The sequence below is a fragment of the Hypanus sabinus genome, chromosome X1, assembly GCF_030144855.1.
Source record: "Hypanus sabinus isolate sHypSab1 chromosome X1, sHypSab1.hap1, whole genome shotgun sequence".
Taxonomy (NCBI): domain Eukaryota; kingdom Metazoa; phylum Chordata; class Chondrichthyes; order Myliobatiformes; family Dasyatidae; genus Hypanus; species Hypanus sabinus.
Genome location: NC_082738.1, coordinates 8,262,842 through 8,283,516, shown reverse-complemented (window position 1 = coordinate 8,283,516; position 20,675 = coordinate 8,262,842). Strand labels below are relative to the sequence as shown.

General features: G+C 43.3%; 1 protein-coding gene across 2 annotated transcripts in view; it reads right to left on the bottom strand.

Moving 5' to 3' along the window:
- Positions 1-9,298: 9,298 nt before the first annotated feature.
- Positions 9,299-20,675, bottom strand: part of itgb3b (integrin beta 3b) — a 93,349-nt gene continuing 81,972 nt past the window's right edge. For both annotated transcript variants that reach the window (XM_059955724.1, XM_059955725.1), the window contains 3 exons: positions 16,825-16,944; positions 12,598-12,764; positions 9,299-10,869 (listed from right to left, as the gene is read on the bottom strand). In XM_059955724.1, coding sequence (XP_059811707.1) covers positions 10,798-10,869; positions 12,598-12,764; positions 16,825-16,944 — 359 coding nt within the window. In that variant the 3' untranslated portion in view covers positions 9,299-10,797. The remainder of the gene's footprint in view (positions 10,870-12,597; positions 12,765-16,824; positions 16,945-20,675) is intronic.

Below are 20,675 nucleotides of genomic sequence, written 5' to 3'. Positions count from 1 at the left end.
CTAACCCTTTAATTGCTTTGTTCGGTTTTTTGGGTGAGACAGATATACGTTTGAGTTCGACTAAGTGTCAAATATTATCTTTTGCTTCTCTCCTGGCTAGACGTTTAATCCTCCTTAGATGGAGAGATGTTGCCCCGCCCACGCATGCTCAATGGCTTAATGAATTTATGTCCTGCTTAGACCTTGAAAAAATTCATTATTCAGTTCTTAATTCGGATATAAAGTTCCATAAGGTCTGGGGACCTTTTATTGAGTACTTTCATAACCTTCTTCTTAACTAAGGTTTTTTTTTGGTCCCTTGCTTTCAGCTCCATTTTTTTGGTAGTAGGCATTATTATCTTCTGTTTTTAAATGTATTTGCAGTTTTGGGGGTTTGAATGTCCTGATTTATATTCTCTATATTGTGTTGTGGTTGGTCTGGAGTTTTTTTTTGTTGTGGGGCTTGGGGAGAATACTAATTTTACATGACTTAAATTTGGGTGCTTTCTCAATTATCTTTTTTTGTATTGTGGCGACCCATTTCCTAGCGTATCCGAACCGACTCACAATTAGATAGCCTACGGGGGTTTGCGAGCACAGAGCTTTGGAGCCTCTGTGCCATGGGGGGCCGGTTGACAGAGGCTTAAAAGTGAGGCTGAAGTTTTCGAATAAAGTTTTTTCCTTCGACTGCAGTTACCGACTCCGTGTCGTAATTTTAGCGCTGCGTGTAGCACACCGCTACAGTATTATATTATTATTGTATGTTTATTTTTGCACTGTATTAATGTTCTTCATTTTGATCTGGTTTTTTTTATCTGTAACAATGTAGAAAATGTATAAAAAACTAATAAATAAGAGTTTTGTAACAGTGTAATAGAGGCTGCCTTAGAGTGTGGTGGTAGGTGCTTTCAAGCTCTTGTATTATCTGTCAGAAAGGGAAAGAGAGAAAGCCTGGGGTGGAGGGGTGGGATCCTGGATTTCCCAAAGCAGCAGGAAGTGTTGACAGACTCTCTGCAATGTCTTCTGGTCTTGCAGAACAGTTCCCAGACCAAGCTGTGACCATCTAGATGTCATGCTTTCCAAAGTTCAAAGTAAATTTATTATCAAAGTACACATATGTCACCATATACAACCCTGAGATTTGTTTTCTTGTGGGCATACTCTTTAATAATAGTCATTATAGAAAAAAATAAAAGATCACATCAACTTGGGTGTTCAACCAGTGTTGAAAAGACAATGAACTGTGCAAATACAAAAATAAAAAAATAATAATACATAAGCAATAAGTATTGAGAACATGAGATGAAGAGGCCTTAAAAGTGAGTCCATTGGTTGTGAGAACATTTCAGTGATGGGGCAAGTGAATTTATCCCCTCTGGTTCAAGAGCCTGATGGTCAAGGGGTAATAACTGTTCCTGAACCTGGTGGTTTGAGTCCTGAGGCTCCTGATGGCAGTAGTGAGAGAGCATGTCCTGGGTGGTGGGGGTCTTTGCTTTTGTGTAGATGTGCTCCATAGTGCATCTATAAAAATTCGGAGGGTCAATAGGGCGATGTCATTGTCTACAGGAACATTGGGGTGAACTAAGACAAAGTTACCCTTGGAGATACTATCGCTGACCCTTCCCGGAGCATCCATGTTACAGTAATTTTGCAGTGGATGCAGCTGTGGCCTTTTCACCCCTTCCCAATACTGCTCCAATTTCTCCCAACTCCCAACTCCACTCCAATGCCTCAACTCCTGGTGGGTTCATTTGTCAAAGGCTGAGACATAAGAGACTTCAGACTTTGGAATCTGGAGCAAGGCAAAATGTGTCAGAGGGAAACAGGGGCTCAGGAAGCAGACTAAGTGTGGAACGAAAGCACAGCTGTTAGCTGCTCTGGAATCCTGTGAATAGAACAGTCCCCACTAATATCCAAAACACTATTTCTCAAACATAGATAAAACATTTTAAAATATAACCTCCTGCAGAATACAGTTCTGATCAGGAGGAGGCAGGATCCACCAACTCAGCAAGATGAATTTTTGTAATCCTACAAAATTTTTCTGATTAGGAAGTGTTGTGGTTTTTCTTATAATACTGTAAGTAACTCCACCCTGTTTCTTCCTTTTCCACATTCTGAAACATTAGGTTAAGGGTCAGCCCTGTCAGGAGATTATAAACTATCATGTTTAATCACATGTCTTCTCTCCGGTGGCACAGCTAATTAAGCTACTGCCTCACAGATCCAGACACATAGGCTTTATCCTGGCTTTTGCTACTTTTTGTTCGTTCTCTCTATAAACATGGAGGTTTTCTACCACATAGCAGTGGGCAATTTTGAGCAGTGGGCAGGCAAAAGGATTAAACATGAGATTCTGCAGACGCTGGAAATCTTGAGCAACATACATAAAATGCTGGAGCAAATTAGGCAGCATTTTTAGAGGGGAATAAAGAGTCGACGTTTCAAGCTGAGACCCATCGTCTCAGTCCGAAATGTTGACTGCTCATTCCCGTCTACAGGTACGAAAGGGTGGTCGGGTGGAGACACGTCTCTACCAAGGGAAGTGTAAGACTCTCCTTCCCTCCGCTAGCCTTCAGATCACCTTTGGGCAAAGTGTAGCACCTGCTTAGCCCCCCAACCCTGATCGGGGTCAGGTGAAGCTATGGGAGCAGGTGGTGGATGTTCGTATGAGCAGCTGGTGCACGTGGTCCTAGTTACGTGACCACTGACACCAGGCAGACAGTTAACGGCTGCGGTCACCGTCTTGTAAAGATACTGCCCAGAAGGCAGCAATGGTAAGCCACTTCTGCATAAAAATTTGCCAAGAGCAATCATTCTCATGGAAAGACCATGATCGCCCACGTCATACAACACAGCACGTAATGAATGCATGGATACTAAATGACTTGCTGAGTTCTTCCAACATTTTGTGTAAGTTGCTTCTTATCTGTTGGTAGGTAGAATAAATATGTGGGTGGGGTGCAATGTTTAGGATATCCTTCAACCCACCATCTACTCACATCATGGTGACATCAGAGTTACTGTTTCAAATCAGATTTATAATTGACCTGTGGCAAATGTCTTGCATGCTGTTTATACAGATCAATTCTTTACACAGTGTATTGAGTTAGAATCAGGTAAAACAATAACAATAAAGTGTAAAAGCTACTGCAACAGTGCAGTGCATGTGAATGATAAAGTGCAAGATCATAACCAGATAGATTGTCTATCTTATCGTACAAGAGGCCCGTTCAAGAGCCAGATAACAGTGGGAAGAATGTTGTTTTAGGTTTTTGTACTTTCTGCCTGAAGGCAGGAGGTGAGAAGAGAGAACGTCCAGGGTGGGTGGGGTCTTTGATAGTACCGGCTACCTTACTGAGGCAGCAAGAGGTATAGACGGAGTCCATAGAGGGAAGGCTAGTTACTGTGTGCACAGCTCTCTGTAATTTCTTGTGAAATCTGCAACATGCAGAGCAGTTGCCGTACCAAGCTGTTGTACATCCAGACATAATACTTTTTACGGTGCGTCGATAAAAATTGGTAAGAGTTGCCAGGCATCTGTAGTGGGTAAATTATTGGAAGGGACTGTACAGTCATCAAAGATCTCACCATTAAAGGAGTGGATGTCATCATCAGATTTCGATGGAACAACAAAGAAGAAGATTGGAAGGGACTGGATATTTGAATAGACAGAGCCTGATTAGGGCTAGTCAGCATGGCTTTGAGCATGGCAGGTCTCGTCTAACCAATCTTAAGGCATTTTTCAAGGTTATCAGGAAAGTTTATGAAGAGAAGGCAGTGGAAGTTATCAATCTGGACTTTAGCATGGCCTACGACAAAGTTCTGCATGGGAGATTGGGCCAAAGGGTTCAGTTGCTTGGCATTCAGGATGAAGTTGTAAATTGGATTCAGCATTGGTTTAGGGGAGAACTGGTTGTAGATGGTTGCTTCACTGACTGGTGTGCCACAGGGATTGGCACTGGTTCTATTGTTGTTTGATTAATGATTTGAATAAAAGTGTGGTAAACTGGATCAGCAAATTTGTGGAGGACACCAAGATTGAGGGTGAAACAAACACCAAGGAAGACTATCAAAGCTTGCAGTGGGATCTGGACCAGCTAGAAAAATTACTGAAAAATAGCGGATGGAGTTTAATGAAGGCAAGTGCAAGGTGTTGCACTTTGGGAGCATCAACCAGGGTAGGTCTTACACAGCAGACAATAGGGCACTGACGAATGTGGTAGAACAAAGGGATCTGGGAATATAGATCCATAATTCTGTGGCATCACAAGCAGATCAAAGTCAAAGTGAAATAAGGTTGTGAAGAGAATTTTTGGCACATTGGCCTTCATAAATCAGAGTATTGAGTACAGGAGTTGGGATGTGATGTTGAAATCGGTGGGGCTAAATTTCCAGTACTGAGTTGAGTACTGGTCACCTACCTACAGAAAAGATGTAAATAAGATTGAAAGAGTACAGAGAAAATTTACAAGGACGTTGTCTGGACTGGAGGACCTGAGTTATCGGGAAAGGTTGAATAGATTAGGACTTCATTCCATGTAGTGTGGGAGAATGAGGTGAGATTTGACAGGCATACACAAAATTCTGAGGGGTTTAGATAGGGTAAATGCAAGCAGGCAATTCCACTGAGGATGGATAACACTAGGACTAGAGGCCACAGGTTGAGGGTGAAAGGTGAAATGTCTGAGGGGGATGTACTTCACTCAGAGATTGGTGCAAGTGTGGAATGAGCTGCCAGTGGAAGTGGAGCATGTGGGTTCAATTTCGACATTTAAGAGAAATTTGGATCTGGAGGACTATGGTCCGGGTGTGGGTCGATGGATCCATGCAAAATAGTAGTTTGGCACAGACTAGATGGGCCGGAAGTCTCCTTTCTGTACTGTAGTGCTTTATGACACTACTGATTCTAATCCCTGTCCCAGTGAGAAACTCCAGCCAATAGGTGCTCACTAACACCAAGCACTTGCATTCAATGAGTGCAGGAAAGTGTATGGTACAGAATGATTAGGGGCATGTTTATAGAGTAGATCCAGACAGAAATTTCTGTAAAGCAGACTCATTATCTTGGAATCTTTACACCTCTCAGATAATGAATTGCTGAGTTGCATTTGGTAAGCAACTCGAGATAAGACCTGGTGAAAGAGACCAAGGTGATCACAGACAGCTCTTAGCCTGACTGTGCTATGACACACTGAACAAGGAATTATTTACCAATCAGTCTCCATCCAGCAACAATGCAGGTGTTGGAAATCTGAAATAAAAACAGAAGATGCTGAAGGTACACAAGAGTCCAGGAAGCAGCAGTTCAGGTATAACTTTTTGTCAAAATTATGATAGACACAGAGAGTAGATAATCAGAGGCTTACTCCCAAGATGGAACCTTCAAATACCAGAGAACAAGGGTTTAAGGTGAGATGGTATGTGCCTGGAACATGTTATTGGGGAGGTGGTAGAAGTGATTTTTAAGAGATATTTAGACAGGTTCATGTACAAGTAAGGAATGGAGGGTTGTGGATCATGTGCACAAGCATAATGGGCTGAAGGGCTTGTTCTTGTGCTGTACTGTTCTGTGTTTGGGCCAAGTCAGGAAAACAATGTGTTTTAAATTGCAAGCGTGGGTGAAGAGAATGAGGAATGATGTAAGTGATAGGCAAAATGATGTACATTGTGGTATTGTCAGTGAGAAAGGGTGATGAAAGATTGTTGTAGAAACATAAAAAATTATAAAAATAAAATCTTGAAAGGGATAGATAAGATAGAGGCAGGAAAGTTGTTTCCACTGGCAGCTGAGACGAGAGCATAGCCTCAAGATTCGGGGGAGTAAATTTAGGACCGGGATGAGGAGGAACTGCTTTTCTCAGGGAGTGGTGAATCTGTGGAATTCTCTGCCCAGTGAAGTAGTGGAGGCTACTTCAGTGAATATATTTAAGACAAGGTTAGATAGATTTTCACAAAATAGGGGAATTATGGGGAAAGGTCAGGTAGGTGGAGATGAGTCCATGGTCAGATCAGCCATGATTTTATTGAATGGTGGAGCAGGCTCAAGGGCCCAGATGGCCAACTCCTGCTCCTATTTCTTATGTTCTTATGTTGTTTGGAGGAGGTGTAATTGGAGAGAGGAGGAGGCGGAGGACTGGAGAGGAAACACCAATGCTACAACTGTGAGAGACAGAACACTGAGGCCAAGGAGAATGCTTGAAATGCCCAGCATCTCAGAACTAAGCCAACGACCTTTCAACAGAGACACAAGAGGTTCTGTGGATGCTGGAAATTTTGAGCAACACATGCAAAACATTGGAGGAACTCAGAAGGTCAATCAGCATCTATGGAGGGGAATAAACAGTCAAAATTTTGAGTTGAGACCTTTCATCAGAACTGGCTGAATCTGACAGAAACTAACACAAGCAACTCGTGGCAAAGAGCTTTGGGAATCACAGAACTAAACCAACTACCACTCGAGCTAGGTGTACTGCTTGAGTCCAACCTAGAGGGCACACGCTCTCTAATCCAGACAGCTTCCTGGTAAACTTCTTCTGCACTCTCTCCAAACCCTCCACATCCTTTCTGTAATGGCATGACCAGAACTGCACATTGTCTCCACTCTCTCCTGTTCCATCGGGTTGATTTTGTGAGGGTTTGGAACTCAGGTCTCTGGTGAGTTAATCACTACACTACTCCTATTTCACCCACTCACACTTTCGTGGACCTGAGTCATGCTTGTCTATGTCCAAGGCACCACACACTCCTCCCACTAGGTCTCCTCCTATCACTGTTCCCATCTGCTCACCTCACTTCTATTATTTGGTTCCATGCTTTACCAGCCTCTCCTATCAGATTCCATCATCTGCAGTCCTTTGACACCTCCACAGATCACCCCCCAATCCTCTGTAACCATGTCCACTCTCCCCTGCTCCAACTGACTATCACCCCTCCTCTCCTGGATCCCCCTTTCACTTATCACTTGCCCCAAACACCACCCCTCCTCTTTATACTGGCTATCTTACCTCTATTATTCAGCCCAGATAAAGGGACTCAGCCTGAAATGCCAACTGTTTAATAATCTCCACAGATGCTGCCTGGCCTGCTGAGTCCCTCCAGCATTCTGTGTGTGTCACACTGGATTTCCAGCGTCTGCAAAATCTTGTTTATGATTTGCTGACTTCATAAAACCATAAGATATGGGAACAGAAATAGGCCATTTGGCCCACTGAGTCTGTTGTTCTGCCATTTCATCATGCCTGATCCATTTCACTCTCAGCCCCAGTCTCCTGCCTTCTCCCTGTATCCATTCATGCCCTGACTAATCAAGAATCTATCAACCTCTGCCTGAAGTTACCTATTGACCTGGCCTCCACAGCCGCCTGTGGCAATGGATTCCACAGATACACCACTCTCCTCATCTCCGTTCTAAATGGACATCCTTCTGTTCTGAGGCTGTACCCTCTGGTCCTAGATTCCTCCACCACAGGAAACATCTTCTCCACATCCACTCTGCAGAGGACTTTCAAAATTTGATTGGTTTCCATAAGACAAAGGAGCAGAAGTTGGCCATTCGACCCATTGAGTCTGCTCCGCCATTTCATCATGAGCTGATCCAATCTCCCCTTTAGTCCCATTCCCCCGCCTTCTCATCATAACCTTTGATGGCCTGGCTACTCGGATACCTATCAATCTCTGCCTTAAATACACCCAATGACTTGGCCTCCACTGCCGCTCGTGGCAACAAATTCCACAGATTCACCACCCTCTGGCTAAAAAATTTTTTTTGCATCTCTGTTCTGAATGGGCGTCCTGCAATCCTCAAGTCATGTCCTCACGTACTAGACTCCCCCACCATGGGAAACAACTTTGCCACATCCACTCTGTCCATGCCTTTCAACATTTGAAATGTTTCTATGAGGTCCCCCCTCATTCTTCTAAACTCCAAGGAGTACAGTCCAAGAGCGGTCAAACGTTCCTCATATGTTAACCCTCTCATTCCCGGAATCATTCTAGTGAATCTTCTGTGAACCCTCTCCAATGTCAGCACATCCCTTCTTAAATAAGGAGCCCAAAACTGCACACAGTATTCCAAGTGAGGTCTTACCAGTGTCTTATAGAGCCTCAACATCTCATCCCTGGGGCTCCTATACTCTATTCCTCTAGAAATGAATGCCAACATTGGATTCGCCTTCTTCACCACCGACTCAACCTGGAGGTTAACCTTAAGGGTATCCTGCAGGAGGACTCCCAAGTCCTGTTGCACCTCAGAACTTTGAATTCTCTCCCCATTTAAATAATAGTCTGCCCGTTTATTTCTTCTACCAAAGTGCATGACCATACACTTTCTGACATTGAAATTCATTTGCCACTTCTCTGCCCATTCCCTCAATCTATCCAAGTCTCTCTGCAGACTCTCTGTTTCCTCAGCACCACCAGCCCCTCCATTTATCTTTGTATCATCAGCAAACTTAGCCACAAAGCCATCTATTCCATAATCCAAATCGTTGATGTACAACGTAAAAAGAAGCGGCCCCAACATGGACCCCTGTGGAAAACCACTGGTAACCGGCAGCCAACCAGAATGGGATCCCTTTATTCCCACTCTCTGTTTCCTGCCAATCAGCCAACGCTCTATCCAGGTATGTAACTTTCCCATAATTCCATGGGAGCTTATCTTGTTTAGTAGCCTCATATGCGGCACCTTGTCAAAGGCCTTTGACAATGAGATCCTGCCTCATTTTTCTGAATTACAGCCAAGTACAGACCCAGAGCCATCAAGTGCTCTGCATATTACAAGCCGTTCAATCCTGGAATCATTTTCGTGAACCTCTTTTGAACCCTCTCCAGTTTCAGCACATCTTTTTTTTAAATAAAGGGCCCAAAACTGCTCACAAGTGAGGCGTCACCAGTGCTTTATAAAGCCTCAACATTACATTCATCTGGTATCTCATTTTATTGCTCACTTTTGTCTGCATCCACAACACCATATAACATTGCAGGCTACCTTTGTGTTCTTCCTGCAGAAAATTGTTCAACTCTGGATCGGGTACCAGATGTGTCCTCCTCATTTTGAAAGTGGTTGTCAGAACTGAACCAGCATTGTGCTGAGAGTTTCTGAGGTGAACTGGCTTATGCTCAGTACACGCACAGTCAAATGAAACAACAGGGCAGCTTCCATCACTCCCAAGTGATTAGGAGGCTGACTACACAGACACAAATATTTTAACAGCATTTACACAGCAGTCAATAATTAGGAATTAAAATAAAAGATTATATATTTCCAAACCTCTCTTTCTACAGTAACACAGCTGGATTTAGCAAGCAGGAGCCTTGGAAAAGTCAAAGTCAAGGTAAATTTATTATCAAAGTCTGTATATGTCACATTATACCACCTTGAGATTCATTTTCTTGCAGGCATTTACAGGAAAATAAAGAAATACAATCGGATTTTACAATGGAATGTCACCAGACTTTGGCATTCTCTTCTCCCACCACCCCCCTCCTTACCTGATTGGCCGAGGGAGGGGGTACCAACCGCAGTGGCCTGACCCCAGCACAGAGGCAGTGCCCCCTGCTCTTAAGCCTCTAACAGGAGGATGTGAATGGGGCAGCATTCATCTGCCAGTCACATGCTGTGTCGAGAAACAATGCACTCCAGTGTTTGGAAAAAAAATTACAAGAGATTTAATTAAATGGGAAAGAAGTTGTGGTACCACAATGTTCGAGTGTGGAGTTCTCAATGTATCTGCACAATTTGGTCAATATGGGAGAAATCTGGAAATTGGAAATGATTCTATCTTCCAGAGCCTATAAGGATCCATCACTTCCTCCCTTCGGTTCCTAAAATTGGCACCCTCTTGGGGAGATCAGGCTCCACAGGCTTAAGAATCCTCCTTCAGACGATCCAACAATGAACTGACCATCCACTTCCCCGAGAGGCAGTATTCTACAGCTCAATAGAGTACTCAGGATATTCTGTCCCCAGACACTCCCACATCCAGCAGCAGCTAGGAATGGGGACAAATCTTGTTCCTCTCCTCTCTCCTGGCACCTCTGAAGCCCAAATGAGAAATGCCGTTAGGTCTGTCAAAGTCAACACTGGGCAATGAGCGGGTTAGGGAGGCTCTGCTCTCTAAGGGATTTCGCTGCCACAAAGGCCATCCAACCCATTATATCTGTGCTATTCCCTTTGAAAGAGTAATCGGATTGACCCCGTAACACTGCTCTTTCCTTAAAGCCCAGCAAAATTTTCTTCATCAAGTATACCCATATAAAATTATGCATTGAAAGTTATTATTGAATCTGCCTCCACCACCTGCTTGTAAAATTAATTCTTAATCTCTTCTGAATCTTTTATCAATGATCTTAAATGTATGGAATAATCTGTATGGACGGTAGATAAACTAAAGCTTTTCACTGTATCTCAGTATATGTGACATTTTTAGAAACCAATTATTAGCTGCCACCCTCCTGCCCATGGAAGATGCTTCCCTTTGTCCTGCCTAACCTTCTGTAAAGCAAAGCATGCTCAAGTGGACTTACTTTTATGTATAACAGAAACAATGTTAAGGTATCACCAAACTGCTCAGCCAGTCCTGAGTTAAGTGTTAAGGCACTGGTTCCAAAGGCTCCAACACCTCCTGGCAAAGGAGACCAGGCTCAGTATAGTTACAGTGCAGGGATAGGTAGGTTTTACAGGTGAACTTGTTGCTATGTCACAGGATAGTGAAGGAATGCCATCACATTGAAAGAAAGAAATTCCCAAGCCCCTGGTTTTGTGCTCAGCGCAGCCCAGTTGCAGCTGTCCGGTGTCCTCTCTCGCTGAGGCTCCCCTCAATCCATCTTGCCACTGTAGGTGAAGTTTGTGAAGGTTGATGTCGGCCCTTTATACAGTGGGTTGTTGTCCTGAAATGAGACAGGTTGAAGAATATGGTGAGCTTGTACCTCCTGACCACAGGACTCACTGACAGCGGTCACACACTGTATTGGAACTATCTAAAGGAACGATGGGACTAGCTTGGTGCTAGAACTGCAATACTGCTAATGTGAGCTGACCAACTCACTCCATTAAACACAGCAGCAGGACACCCTGGCTGGGCCTCAGCTACCAATGGAAATCAAAACACTACAGATGATGAAAAACTGAGCTGCAACAGAAATGTAACATTACCTCTGCTACTCTTCTCTTGGTGCTGACTGACCTATTGAGTATTTTCACATTCTTTGTTTCTGCTTCAGAATAGTGATTGAAACTGTCATGAAACAAAACTCTTACGTTTCTAGTGGTTGCCATGCTTCCCCCAACCCTCCTTGGCCACACAACAAGGTGGATTCAGCAAGGCAGCTGACAATGCTCTCTCACACCATTGGGGACTGTCCCTGTAGTAGATCAGGGATCCACCAGTTTCTGTAACAATAAAGGTTTGAGGGAAGCACATTTTACGCAGCCAACAACCTGTGCTGGTTCAGCAACCCTGCCAAAGAGATCATTACTGCAGCCTGTTCAGACAAAATCTGACACATAACATTAATGCTTCTTGTTAAAGGGGCCTGTTTTGTGGAATTCTTTAAAATTTTGCAGAGGAATTACAAGGACGATTTCTGGAGCTCCGGATGTGGAAATATAAATTCAGGCAGATCAGCAGGTCAGATTGGAAGGCGAAGGCATCTCAGAATGTTGGACTGCTGGAGATTATAATAGCAAGAAAAGCAACGTCAAAAAAGGATTGAAAAACAAAGTGAAGGATTTTATGCAACTGAGAATCAGTGCACTAGGTGGGAAGTGAATTGGATCTGTTGTGGCAACAGAATCAGGGAAATAGAATACCTGAGTTCCCTAGTAGGTGAGCTGAGCCGCATGTGGAGGAGGGCATTGGTCTCGTAGTCATCACATTGTCAGATACTACATCATCATTGTGAACAGCTGGATTCAACTTTGGGCTGTTTTCAGGGGAGAGGGGTTGGATTTTGTGGACTGAGCCCAGAGTTTTGGATTAAAAATATTTAACTTCCAATTATTTATCTGGAGGATACCTTGCTCATCTGGAATTAGAAGCTGGACAAAAGCTCTGGTAAATCAGGTGCAGTGGAGGGATCTGCAGATCCCTCACAAAAAATAATATTTCACGATTGCAACAGCACTCTGGACAGCAGTCACTTGCAGGAAACATATCGAATGTTGAAAGGCCTTGATAGACTGGATGAGGAAAGGACATTTCCTATGGTGGGGGACTCTAGGACCAGGAGGCACAGACTCAGAATAGAGGGACCATTTAGAATGGAAATGAGGAGGCATTTCTTTAGCCAGAGAGTGGTGAATCTATGAAATTCATTGCCACAGGCCACAGTGAAGGTCAAGTTATTAGGTGGAGGTTGATAGATTTTTGATTAGTCAGGGAATGAAAGGGATACGGGGAGATTGGGGTTGAGAGGAAAATGGATCAGCCATGATAAAATGGAGGAGCAGATTCGATGGGCCAAATGGCCTAATTCTGCTTCTACATCTTATGGTCTTATTGTCTGACCATTGCTAAAACAGCATGGTAGTTCCTGCACCAGCTCACCCCAGTGTTATATCATTACATTGTTGTAATGAGCTGTGGCCACAGTCAGCAAGAGGAAACCTTTCCTTACCACGTTCCATCTTGCTCTGGCCCGTTCTGCCTCAAACTTTGCAAACTCCTTCCGGTCATGGACGGTGACCAGCATCTTCCAAATCAGCAATGCAACCAGGCCCAGGAGGAGGATGGCAGCCATCAAAGGCAGGATAATGACTGGCAGGTTCAATGGGGGAGGGCATTCTGGGAAATAAAAGTTATACATTATCTTCTGTAAACTCTCACTATTTTAAGCTCAGTACAGGATAGACAACAACAAAGCAGGCAACAGCAAAGCCAGAATAAAATTAACTGGGTATCAAATCAAATATAACTCTAAAGATCACACAGGTCAGTTTGAACTAACAAAGGATCTAAACCATATCTACATTAATGTCTGTGACCAGTTGCAAATTTATGAAACTCTGGTCAGGCCACGGCGGGAGTATTGCATTCAGTTCTGGATTCCCCATTATGGGAAGGACGTGGAGGCTTTGGAGGTTTTCCAAAAAGAGGTTTTCCAGGGTGCTGCCTGGATTAGAGGGCAGGTGCTATGAGGAGAAGTTGGACAAACTTTGATTGTTCTCTCTGAAGCGGTGGAGGCAGAGGGGAGATCTGATAGAACTTATAAGATTATGAGATGCATCTGCTGCATAAACAGCTGGTTGCTTTCCCCCATGGTGTAAATGTCTAATTCTAAAGGGCATGCACTTAAGGTGGGGTGGAGTTCAAATGAGATGGGTGGGGCAGGCTTTTTTTTTACATCATAGAAAGTGATAGGTACTTGGAATACATTGCCAAGGTGGCTGTGGAGGCAATTGCAATAGAGGCATTTAAGAGCCTCTTATGCAGACATACACATGTGCAGAGAACAGAGGAATATGGACATCATATAGTAGACAGGATCTATTTAATTGGGCATTTAATTACTAGTTTAATTAGCTTGGCACAACATTGTGTGCGGAAGGGTCTGCACCCGTGCTGTTCAGTTCTCATGAGTTACAGGCAGATGCTGCTGCAAAGGTTTCTGAATACGAATTATTATCACTGACGTACAGTACATTGTGAAATTTCAAGATTCAAGATGGAAGATTGTTTAATGATATTTCCAGTGCACAAGGGTAAAGGGGAATGAAATAATTGTTCCTCTGGCTGCAATGCAGCACCAAATAAAACACAAGAGAAATATATAAATACATGAGTTAGCTTATATACAGATCCATAAAGTGACGGTCGGCACAAGAGAGTCTGTACATAAGGCGACTAACAGGAAATGATAAAGTAGTGGCAGTTGGGGGTGTGGAGGGGTAGGTTAGTGGGTGGAGGCATTGATCAGCCTTACTGCTTAGGAAAGTAACTGTTTTTGAGTTTGGTGCTCCTGGTGTGGATGCTATGTAGCCTCTCCCTGATGGGAGTGGGACAAACAGTCCATGAGCAGGGTGGGTGGGTGGGATCCTTCATGATGTTACTCATCCTCCTCTGTAGATATGTCCTTGATAACGGGTGGACTGGTGCCAATTTTGCAGTAGCAGTATAGTGCAAGACATAGAATATAACATGAATAATGTATATAAGATTACAGCATGGTTCAATGAAAGGTCAGAGATTATCTCTTCATGTTTCTGCTGCTGAGAACAAGTTGAGACTCTCTGGTCTGGCATTCTGTGGTCCTGTATATTTTAAATCTGTAGCACAGATCTGTACTAGTTAACTAATTCTAACTAAATAATCTGCAGTAATCTGTAGCTAATTAACCTTCTGTGAACTCAGCTGACAGCATTACTGACTTACAGAAACCTCAAGTTGTGGATACCTCAGAGATCTGTAACCTGAGAGCAGCTCTCCTGCTCGGAGAAAGAGGATCAGGGCGGTAAGCAAAAACTTTAATAATAACCTGCAAAATAACAAGCCACAAAGGACCACAAAACAAGAGAGAACAGTTACTTAACATGACAAGGCAACAAAGTAACTGAAGGCTAGGAGCAACTTGTTGAGCCTAACTGGTTCAGTGGATGAACAAGGATTGTGGATGAGAGCTGGGTTTTAGTAGGCTGCAGGTGATGAGTTGGAAACGAGTGGCAGGTGACTCCTGTCAGCTGGGTGGAGACTGAGAGGTGCCTGTCTGTGAGGCCTGCCAGAAGAGACTTTAATTTTGCTAATATAGACTAAGGGAAACCTAATGTTTATGGGAGGAGAAAGAAAGATTTCTGAAAATCCCTCAAAATCTTATTTCTTCAGTCGAGCTAAGAAGATGAGAAAATATCTAAGGTATTGATTTGGAGAAGAGCAGTAGGAAAGGTAAACTGAGTAGGTAGTAAAAGGGTAAAGGAGCAAAAGAGCAGTGGGAGATATTGACAAAGAGATAGTTCAGGGACCAGCTAAACTAATTCCTTTGTAGAAAGGATGGAGCTCTTAACAAACTATAAACCAGGAAAAGAAGTCTTAATGATGAATGCTTATTAATACACAGAAAAAATATAGAAAGGACAGATGAGAAACCAACAGTAAATGCAGAGGAAATTAAAGATCATTAGGAAAGACAAGCATGCAACATTAACTGGACACCAAAACATATTATAAATATGTAAAGTAGAAAGGTTATCTATCAAGAATCCAAAGGAAGGAGGAAGCTAAAGATAGGCTATGTGTAGATTCACAAGGGAAGAGGTTGATGATTCAATGAGTGGACAAGTTATGCACTGAAGATAATGAATTAAGGAGAGGTAGTATTACAGTACTGAAAAGTTGTAAACCACCTGTTCCAAGTAGACTGCATTCTAGATTGTTGGAAGAAGTCAGCATAGAAATAGTAGAGGCATTGGGTCAACGTTGACTCTTCATTACATGCAGGGGCACTTCAGGGTTCTTAATGTTATCCCAAACCAGTAGGGAGAAAAATATCACATGATTTCTGAACCTCCAGCCTGACAAATGACCGTCAAGGAGATGTGCGCCTCTGTGGAATTCTGGGACTCAAGATATAGTGGAGCTGGCTTCAGCCTGGCCCCTACTGTTTATTTCCTCTGCAAGAGAAGATACTCAGCATCTGTTTGAGAAAGGAAGGGCCCTTTTCAGACCAAAACCTGGAAGTAAATCATGGGCCCACATTATTTATGTCTATTTATGTCACCCAGAGAGAAACGAAGGTGTTAGCCACTACAGCAGACAGTCACCACTAACCTCTTACTGAGTTATGTACAGAGAGCAGAAAACCTCAGGTTTTTGCAGCAGAGCGCAGAAAATTAGTGAAACTCCTGGGAGGTCATTCTGGTGGTGGAATGGTAGTGCCTCAGAACTCCAGTGACCTGGCCTCCTCCTCTGCCGTGATGAGGCCACTCTCAGGATGGAAGAGTAACACCTCATATTTTGTCTCCATCCTGCCTATCATCTCACCCTGCTTCCCCTTCTCCCATGGTGCACTCTCCTCTCCTATCAAATTACTTCCACTGTTTATTCAACAGTGATCTTGAAATGGGAACTGGTTATAGAAGTAAATAGATATACTGTACTGTGCAAAGTCTGAGGCACATATATGTGGCTGGGGGCCTACAGCACAGTACTGTAGTAATTTTATGTATCACACTGTACTGCTTCCACACAAAAAAAAACAAATTTCATGACAAATGTGAGTGATGATAAACTTGATTCTGATGTGGGTCTCTATTGTGGACTGAGAGTGGGAAGGGGGCAGGGAGAGGGGAATCATGGTTGGGAAAAGGGGAAGGGAGAGGGGAGGGAGCAGGAAGCACCAGAGAGACATTCAGTAATGATCAGTAAACCAATTGTTTGGAATCAGATGACCTTATCTGGTGTCTCAGGGCTGGGTATGCTTGCACCCACACCACCCCCCCTCCATCCCTGGCACTCCTTCTCTGTCACCTGTCCCACCCCACTCCCACAGTGCTCCAGCCTCGCCATTCCCAACATCCTTTGCTCCTGCCAGATTTATAAACTTGCTCTTTGCTCCACATTGACAAATACAGTACTGTGCAAAAGACTTAGGGACCCAACCTATATATATGTGCCTATGACTTTTGCACAGTACTGTACTCGAAAGGGGAAGAGTTGGAGAAGCTTGGGGAAAGAGCAAGGGAATGGTCTGTAGCTCTCTAAGTTGCAGAACGATAACATCCTAAAAAGTGTTAGATTTCAGGATTCAGTGATGCACCTGTTTTATACTAATTACCAAAAAGACTGAGAAAATACAATTTAGTAAGCAGGTAAAGCAGTGCAATGTAGTTTAAACAATAATTGTTTTTCACACCTGGTTCTTTAATAACTGACAGGATGGATTTTCCATTTATTTCTTCGTGATAAACAAAATGAACAATGCAGCCTTCCTCATCCTTGTAACTACAGGTGATAGCATCCTCGTCTTTGATATCTGCCAGATAAAAAGCACAAGTAACGTCAGGCTGTGCAACGCAGGCTGAAATGGTGAGCCAACAAATCCACTTGCACAATTGTGCACTGGTCAGTGTAAAGTAAGTACACTTATGTTCAATCCGTCCCTGCCAGCAGCTCAGAGTCTAGTAATCAAATTAGCATTGAAATGTATTAAATTAAAAACGTGAATAATAAAATTCAACAGTTAAATAAATGGAGTGACATTAATTGATATGAATCACAAGATCACTTACCATTTGTGCAATAAAATGTATATAGCACACAGGATTAGTCAAAAGTAGCTTTAAAACAATGTTAGGACATTTAACACCGAGAAGGATGCTTTAAAACATGCTGGGCACAGTTGCCGATGGGATTGAGATAACTTCAGAGCAACAACTGCTCACCAATCAGAGAGGAGTATTAATTAAAGGTGTATTTCCCATCATAGACTGGCAGCAGGAGTGCATATTTTGAGGGGGGAAGGTGAGGGGGGGGGACGAATGAGGAGAGGGGGAGGGAAAGAGAGAGGGAGGGAGAGTGGGAGAGAGAGGGGGACACCATGAGAGGAAGGAAGGGAGAGGGAGAAGTCATCATTCCGGAAGCAAAGTCCTGTGTAATGTGTTCCAGGAACTGTGACAGGACCAATGTAAGAGGAGAGCCTGGCAGGACCTATATTAACTAATTTCTGCAGGAGTGTGAATCTCTAACACTACTTTTCCCATCAATGTTTAATTACATGATCTCACAAAGGATCAAAAGATAAAATACTGCCTTCTCAGATACTCTTCTCCAGACACTAACATATTCCCAAACTGTTACTCTTATACCACCCCTCCTTGCCTGTTACCATCCCGCATGTAGCCGAGGTCACAGAAAATTAGACATCTCAGCTAAGGCAAACTATATAACCAGATAACCATATAACAATCACAGCACGGAAACAGGCCATCTCGGCCCTCCTAGTCCGTGCCGAACTCTTAATCTCACCTAGTCCCACCTACCCGCACTCAGCCCATAACCCTCCACTCCTTTCCTGTCCATATACCTATCCAATTTTACCTTAAATGACACAACTGAACTGGCCTCTACTACTTCTACAGGAAGCTCATTCCACACAGCTATCAGTCTCTGAGTAAAGAAGTTATAGTTTGAGTGTTTGCCCTTTGAATAGCATAGTTTGAGAGAAGGGGTTTATAAAAGCAATATGCACTGTGGGTGAATAACAAAAGTTGTTTCTCCAGACCAGTCAGGCTGTTGCAGTTGAATTTTGATTTTTTTCTCAGAGGAAGCTCTATCAAGCACAACCCTTATGTGAGAGGCATTTCGGCAAGCACAAGCTAGTTTGATTCTGTTTGATTTGGACCAGAACAGTTTGTTTTCATCTGTGTGCTGCAAGAGACTCACTGAATGTAATACAGTTAGCCTGTTAACATGGTGAACTATTTCAAAGTAATGTATTGTATGTAACTGCACTAACCACTTGACTGTAATTAAATGTGGATGTTAAATGAAATATATCGTTCCCATTGAACATAACAAACTGTACCTATTCAATGCAGTTTCTATTGAAATTAAATTGAATTGAGATTAAGGTGCTCCCAAGGCATTCTATGAATACACCAAGATCAAGACGATAGTTAGTGAGAGGGTGTGACCAGTCAAGGATAAAGGGGAGAACATTTGCTTGGATGCGGAGATTATGAGTGAGGTACTTAATGAGTACTTCAGTATTTACCAAGCAAAAGGATACGGAGGCCCAGGAAATCAGTGAGGAGTGTATACATACGTCAGGGTGTTTAGAGGTCAAGGAGGAGGAAGTGTTGGGTCCCCTAATGAGTATTAAGGTGGATAAATCCACAGGGCCTGATGGGATTTACCCCAGGTTATTGAAGGAGACAAGAGACAAGGTTGTTGGGTCCTTGACTAGTATCTTTGTGTCCTCTTCAGCCACGGGCGAGGTCTCGGAGGACTGGAGAGTGGCTAATGTTGTACCTCGGTTTAAAAAGGGAACGAGGGAGAATCCTGGGAACTATAGCCTGGTGAGACTCACATCAGTTGTAGGGAAATTGCTGGTGAAAATTCTTAGGGATAGGACATATGAGCATTTGGAAACCCATGGGTTAATCAGGGAGAGCCAGCACGGCTTTGTTCAGGGCACGTCACGTCTTAACAACTTGATTGAGTTTTTTGACAAGGTGACGAGGGCGATTGATGAGGGTTGGGCAGTAGATGTTGTCTACATTGATTTTAGTAAGGCATTTGACAAAGTCCCTCATGGGAAGCTAATCCAGAAGATTAAGATGCGTGGGTCCATGCTAGATTGGCTGTTTGGATTCAGAATTGATTTGCACATAGAAGACAGAGGCAAATACATTTCAGGCTTTTAAGAGATGTTTGGATTGGAAGATGGAGGGATATAGACATTGTGTAGGTAGGAGGGTGTTTTTTTATTTACTTTTTAGCCTGTTCCTGTGCTGTACTGTTCTACGTCTAAACACTTTGAATATGATCGGATGAAGTTTATTAAACATTCCGGTGTTTTTTTTCCCTCTTCTGGTAAAGTTGAACGGCAGTTGGTATCACTGCTTTCAACTGAGGTGGACCGTGGAGCAGAGACAGGAAGTATACCCACTAAACTTTACCCTCCCCCACAAAAACTCAAATAATGTCATAAAGTCTAATGCTTAATAAATTCCAGACAGAGAGAGTGAGAGTGTTAAGTAAATCCAAGTTGTATACTGGGCTCTATAGCTGATTATCTTGATTATATTATCACCATTCACGCCTCCTTGATAATCTGTTTTAATTCCCCAATATTCTCCCATGCCCCACGTAGCACACACATCACAACCATAAAGGAAGTTTCTGTAACCAGTGTCAAACAGGATGCTGTCAGATAACTCTATGCCCAAGCAGAGTAGTTACTTGGTAGAACTCTGTGCCCTGAAGAGGTGTCAATGGTTAAAACTGTACCCAGAAGAAGGTAATAAAAACAAACATTGCTGGGAGCATTCAGTAATCCATTCAGCACCTGCGGAGAGGGAAATAGAGTCAATGTTTTAGGTTGACATCCCTTCATTAGAACTGGGAAAGACAGAAAATAAACTACAGGAAAATTCCAATAATCTGGCACACTCTGAACTTCAGTCATCCCAAGCTGGCAGGTTTTCCTCACAACGGGCTGCAATCATAACGATCCCTCAGGCATTCAGCAGGGGCCATTAGAAAGAAGTGAGGTGTGAGTGGAACAGCCATTGTGAGTGGATTGTGTTAGTGGCCAGGCTTTGGCTCAACAGGCTTCGACGTGAACAGGTATAGGTTAAAACTTAAGCTTGATAAGTTAGAGCAAAAGGTATAACATGTGAAGGCAGGTTGATATATAAAACAGTGGAATACCCCTCCTGCAGTGTACCTAACAGTCTTCCTGATAGTTACATCTGCAGGAAGTGGATCCAACTGCATCTCCTGGCTGATAAGGTCAAGGAACTGGAGCTGGATGTACCCAGGACCATCTGCAAGGCTGAAGTAAGGGTCAGCCTTACAGATTAGCAGTCAGTGCAGGGTTCCCCTGTGGCCATTCCCCTCAGTAATAAGTATACCCCTTTGGATACTGAACCTGAGGGGGACCAATATCCTTGCAGGTAGATTTGCTAGAACTGCTGTGGAGGGTTTAAACTAATTTGGCATGGGGTTAGGAACCAGAATGATAGGGCTGAGGATGGGGCA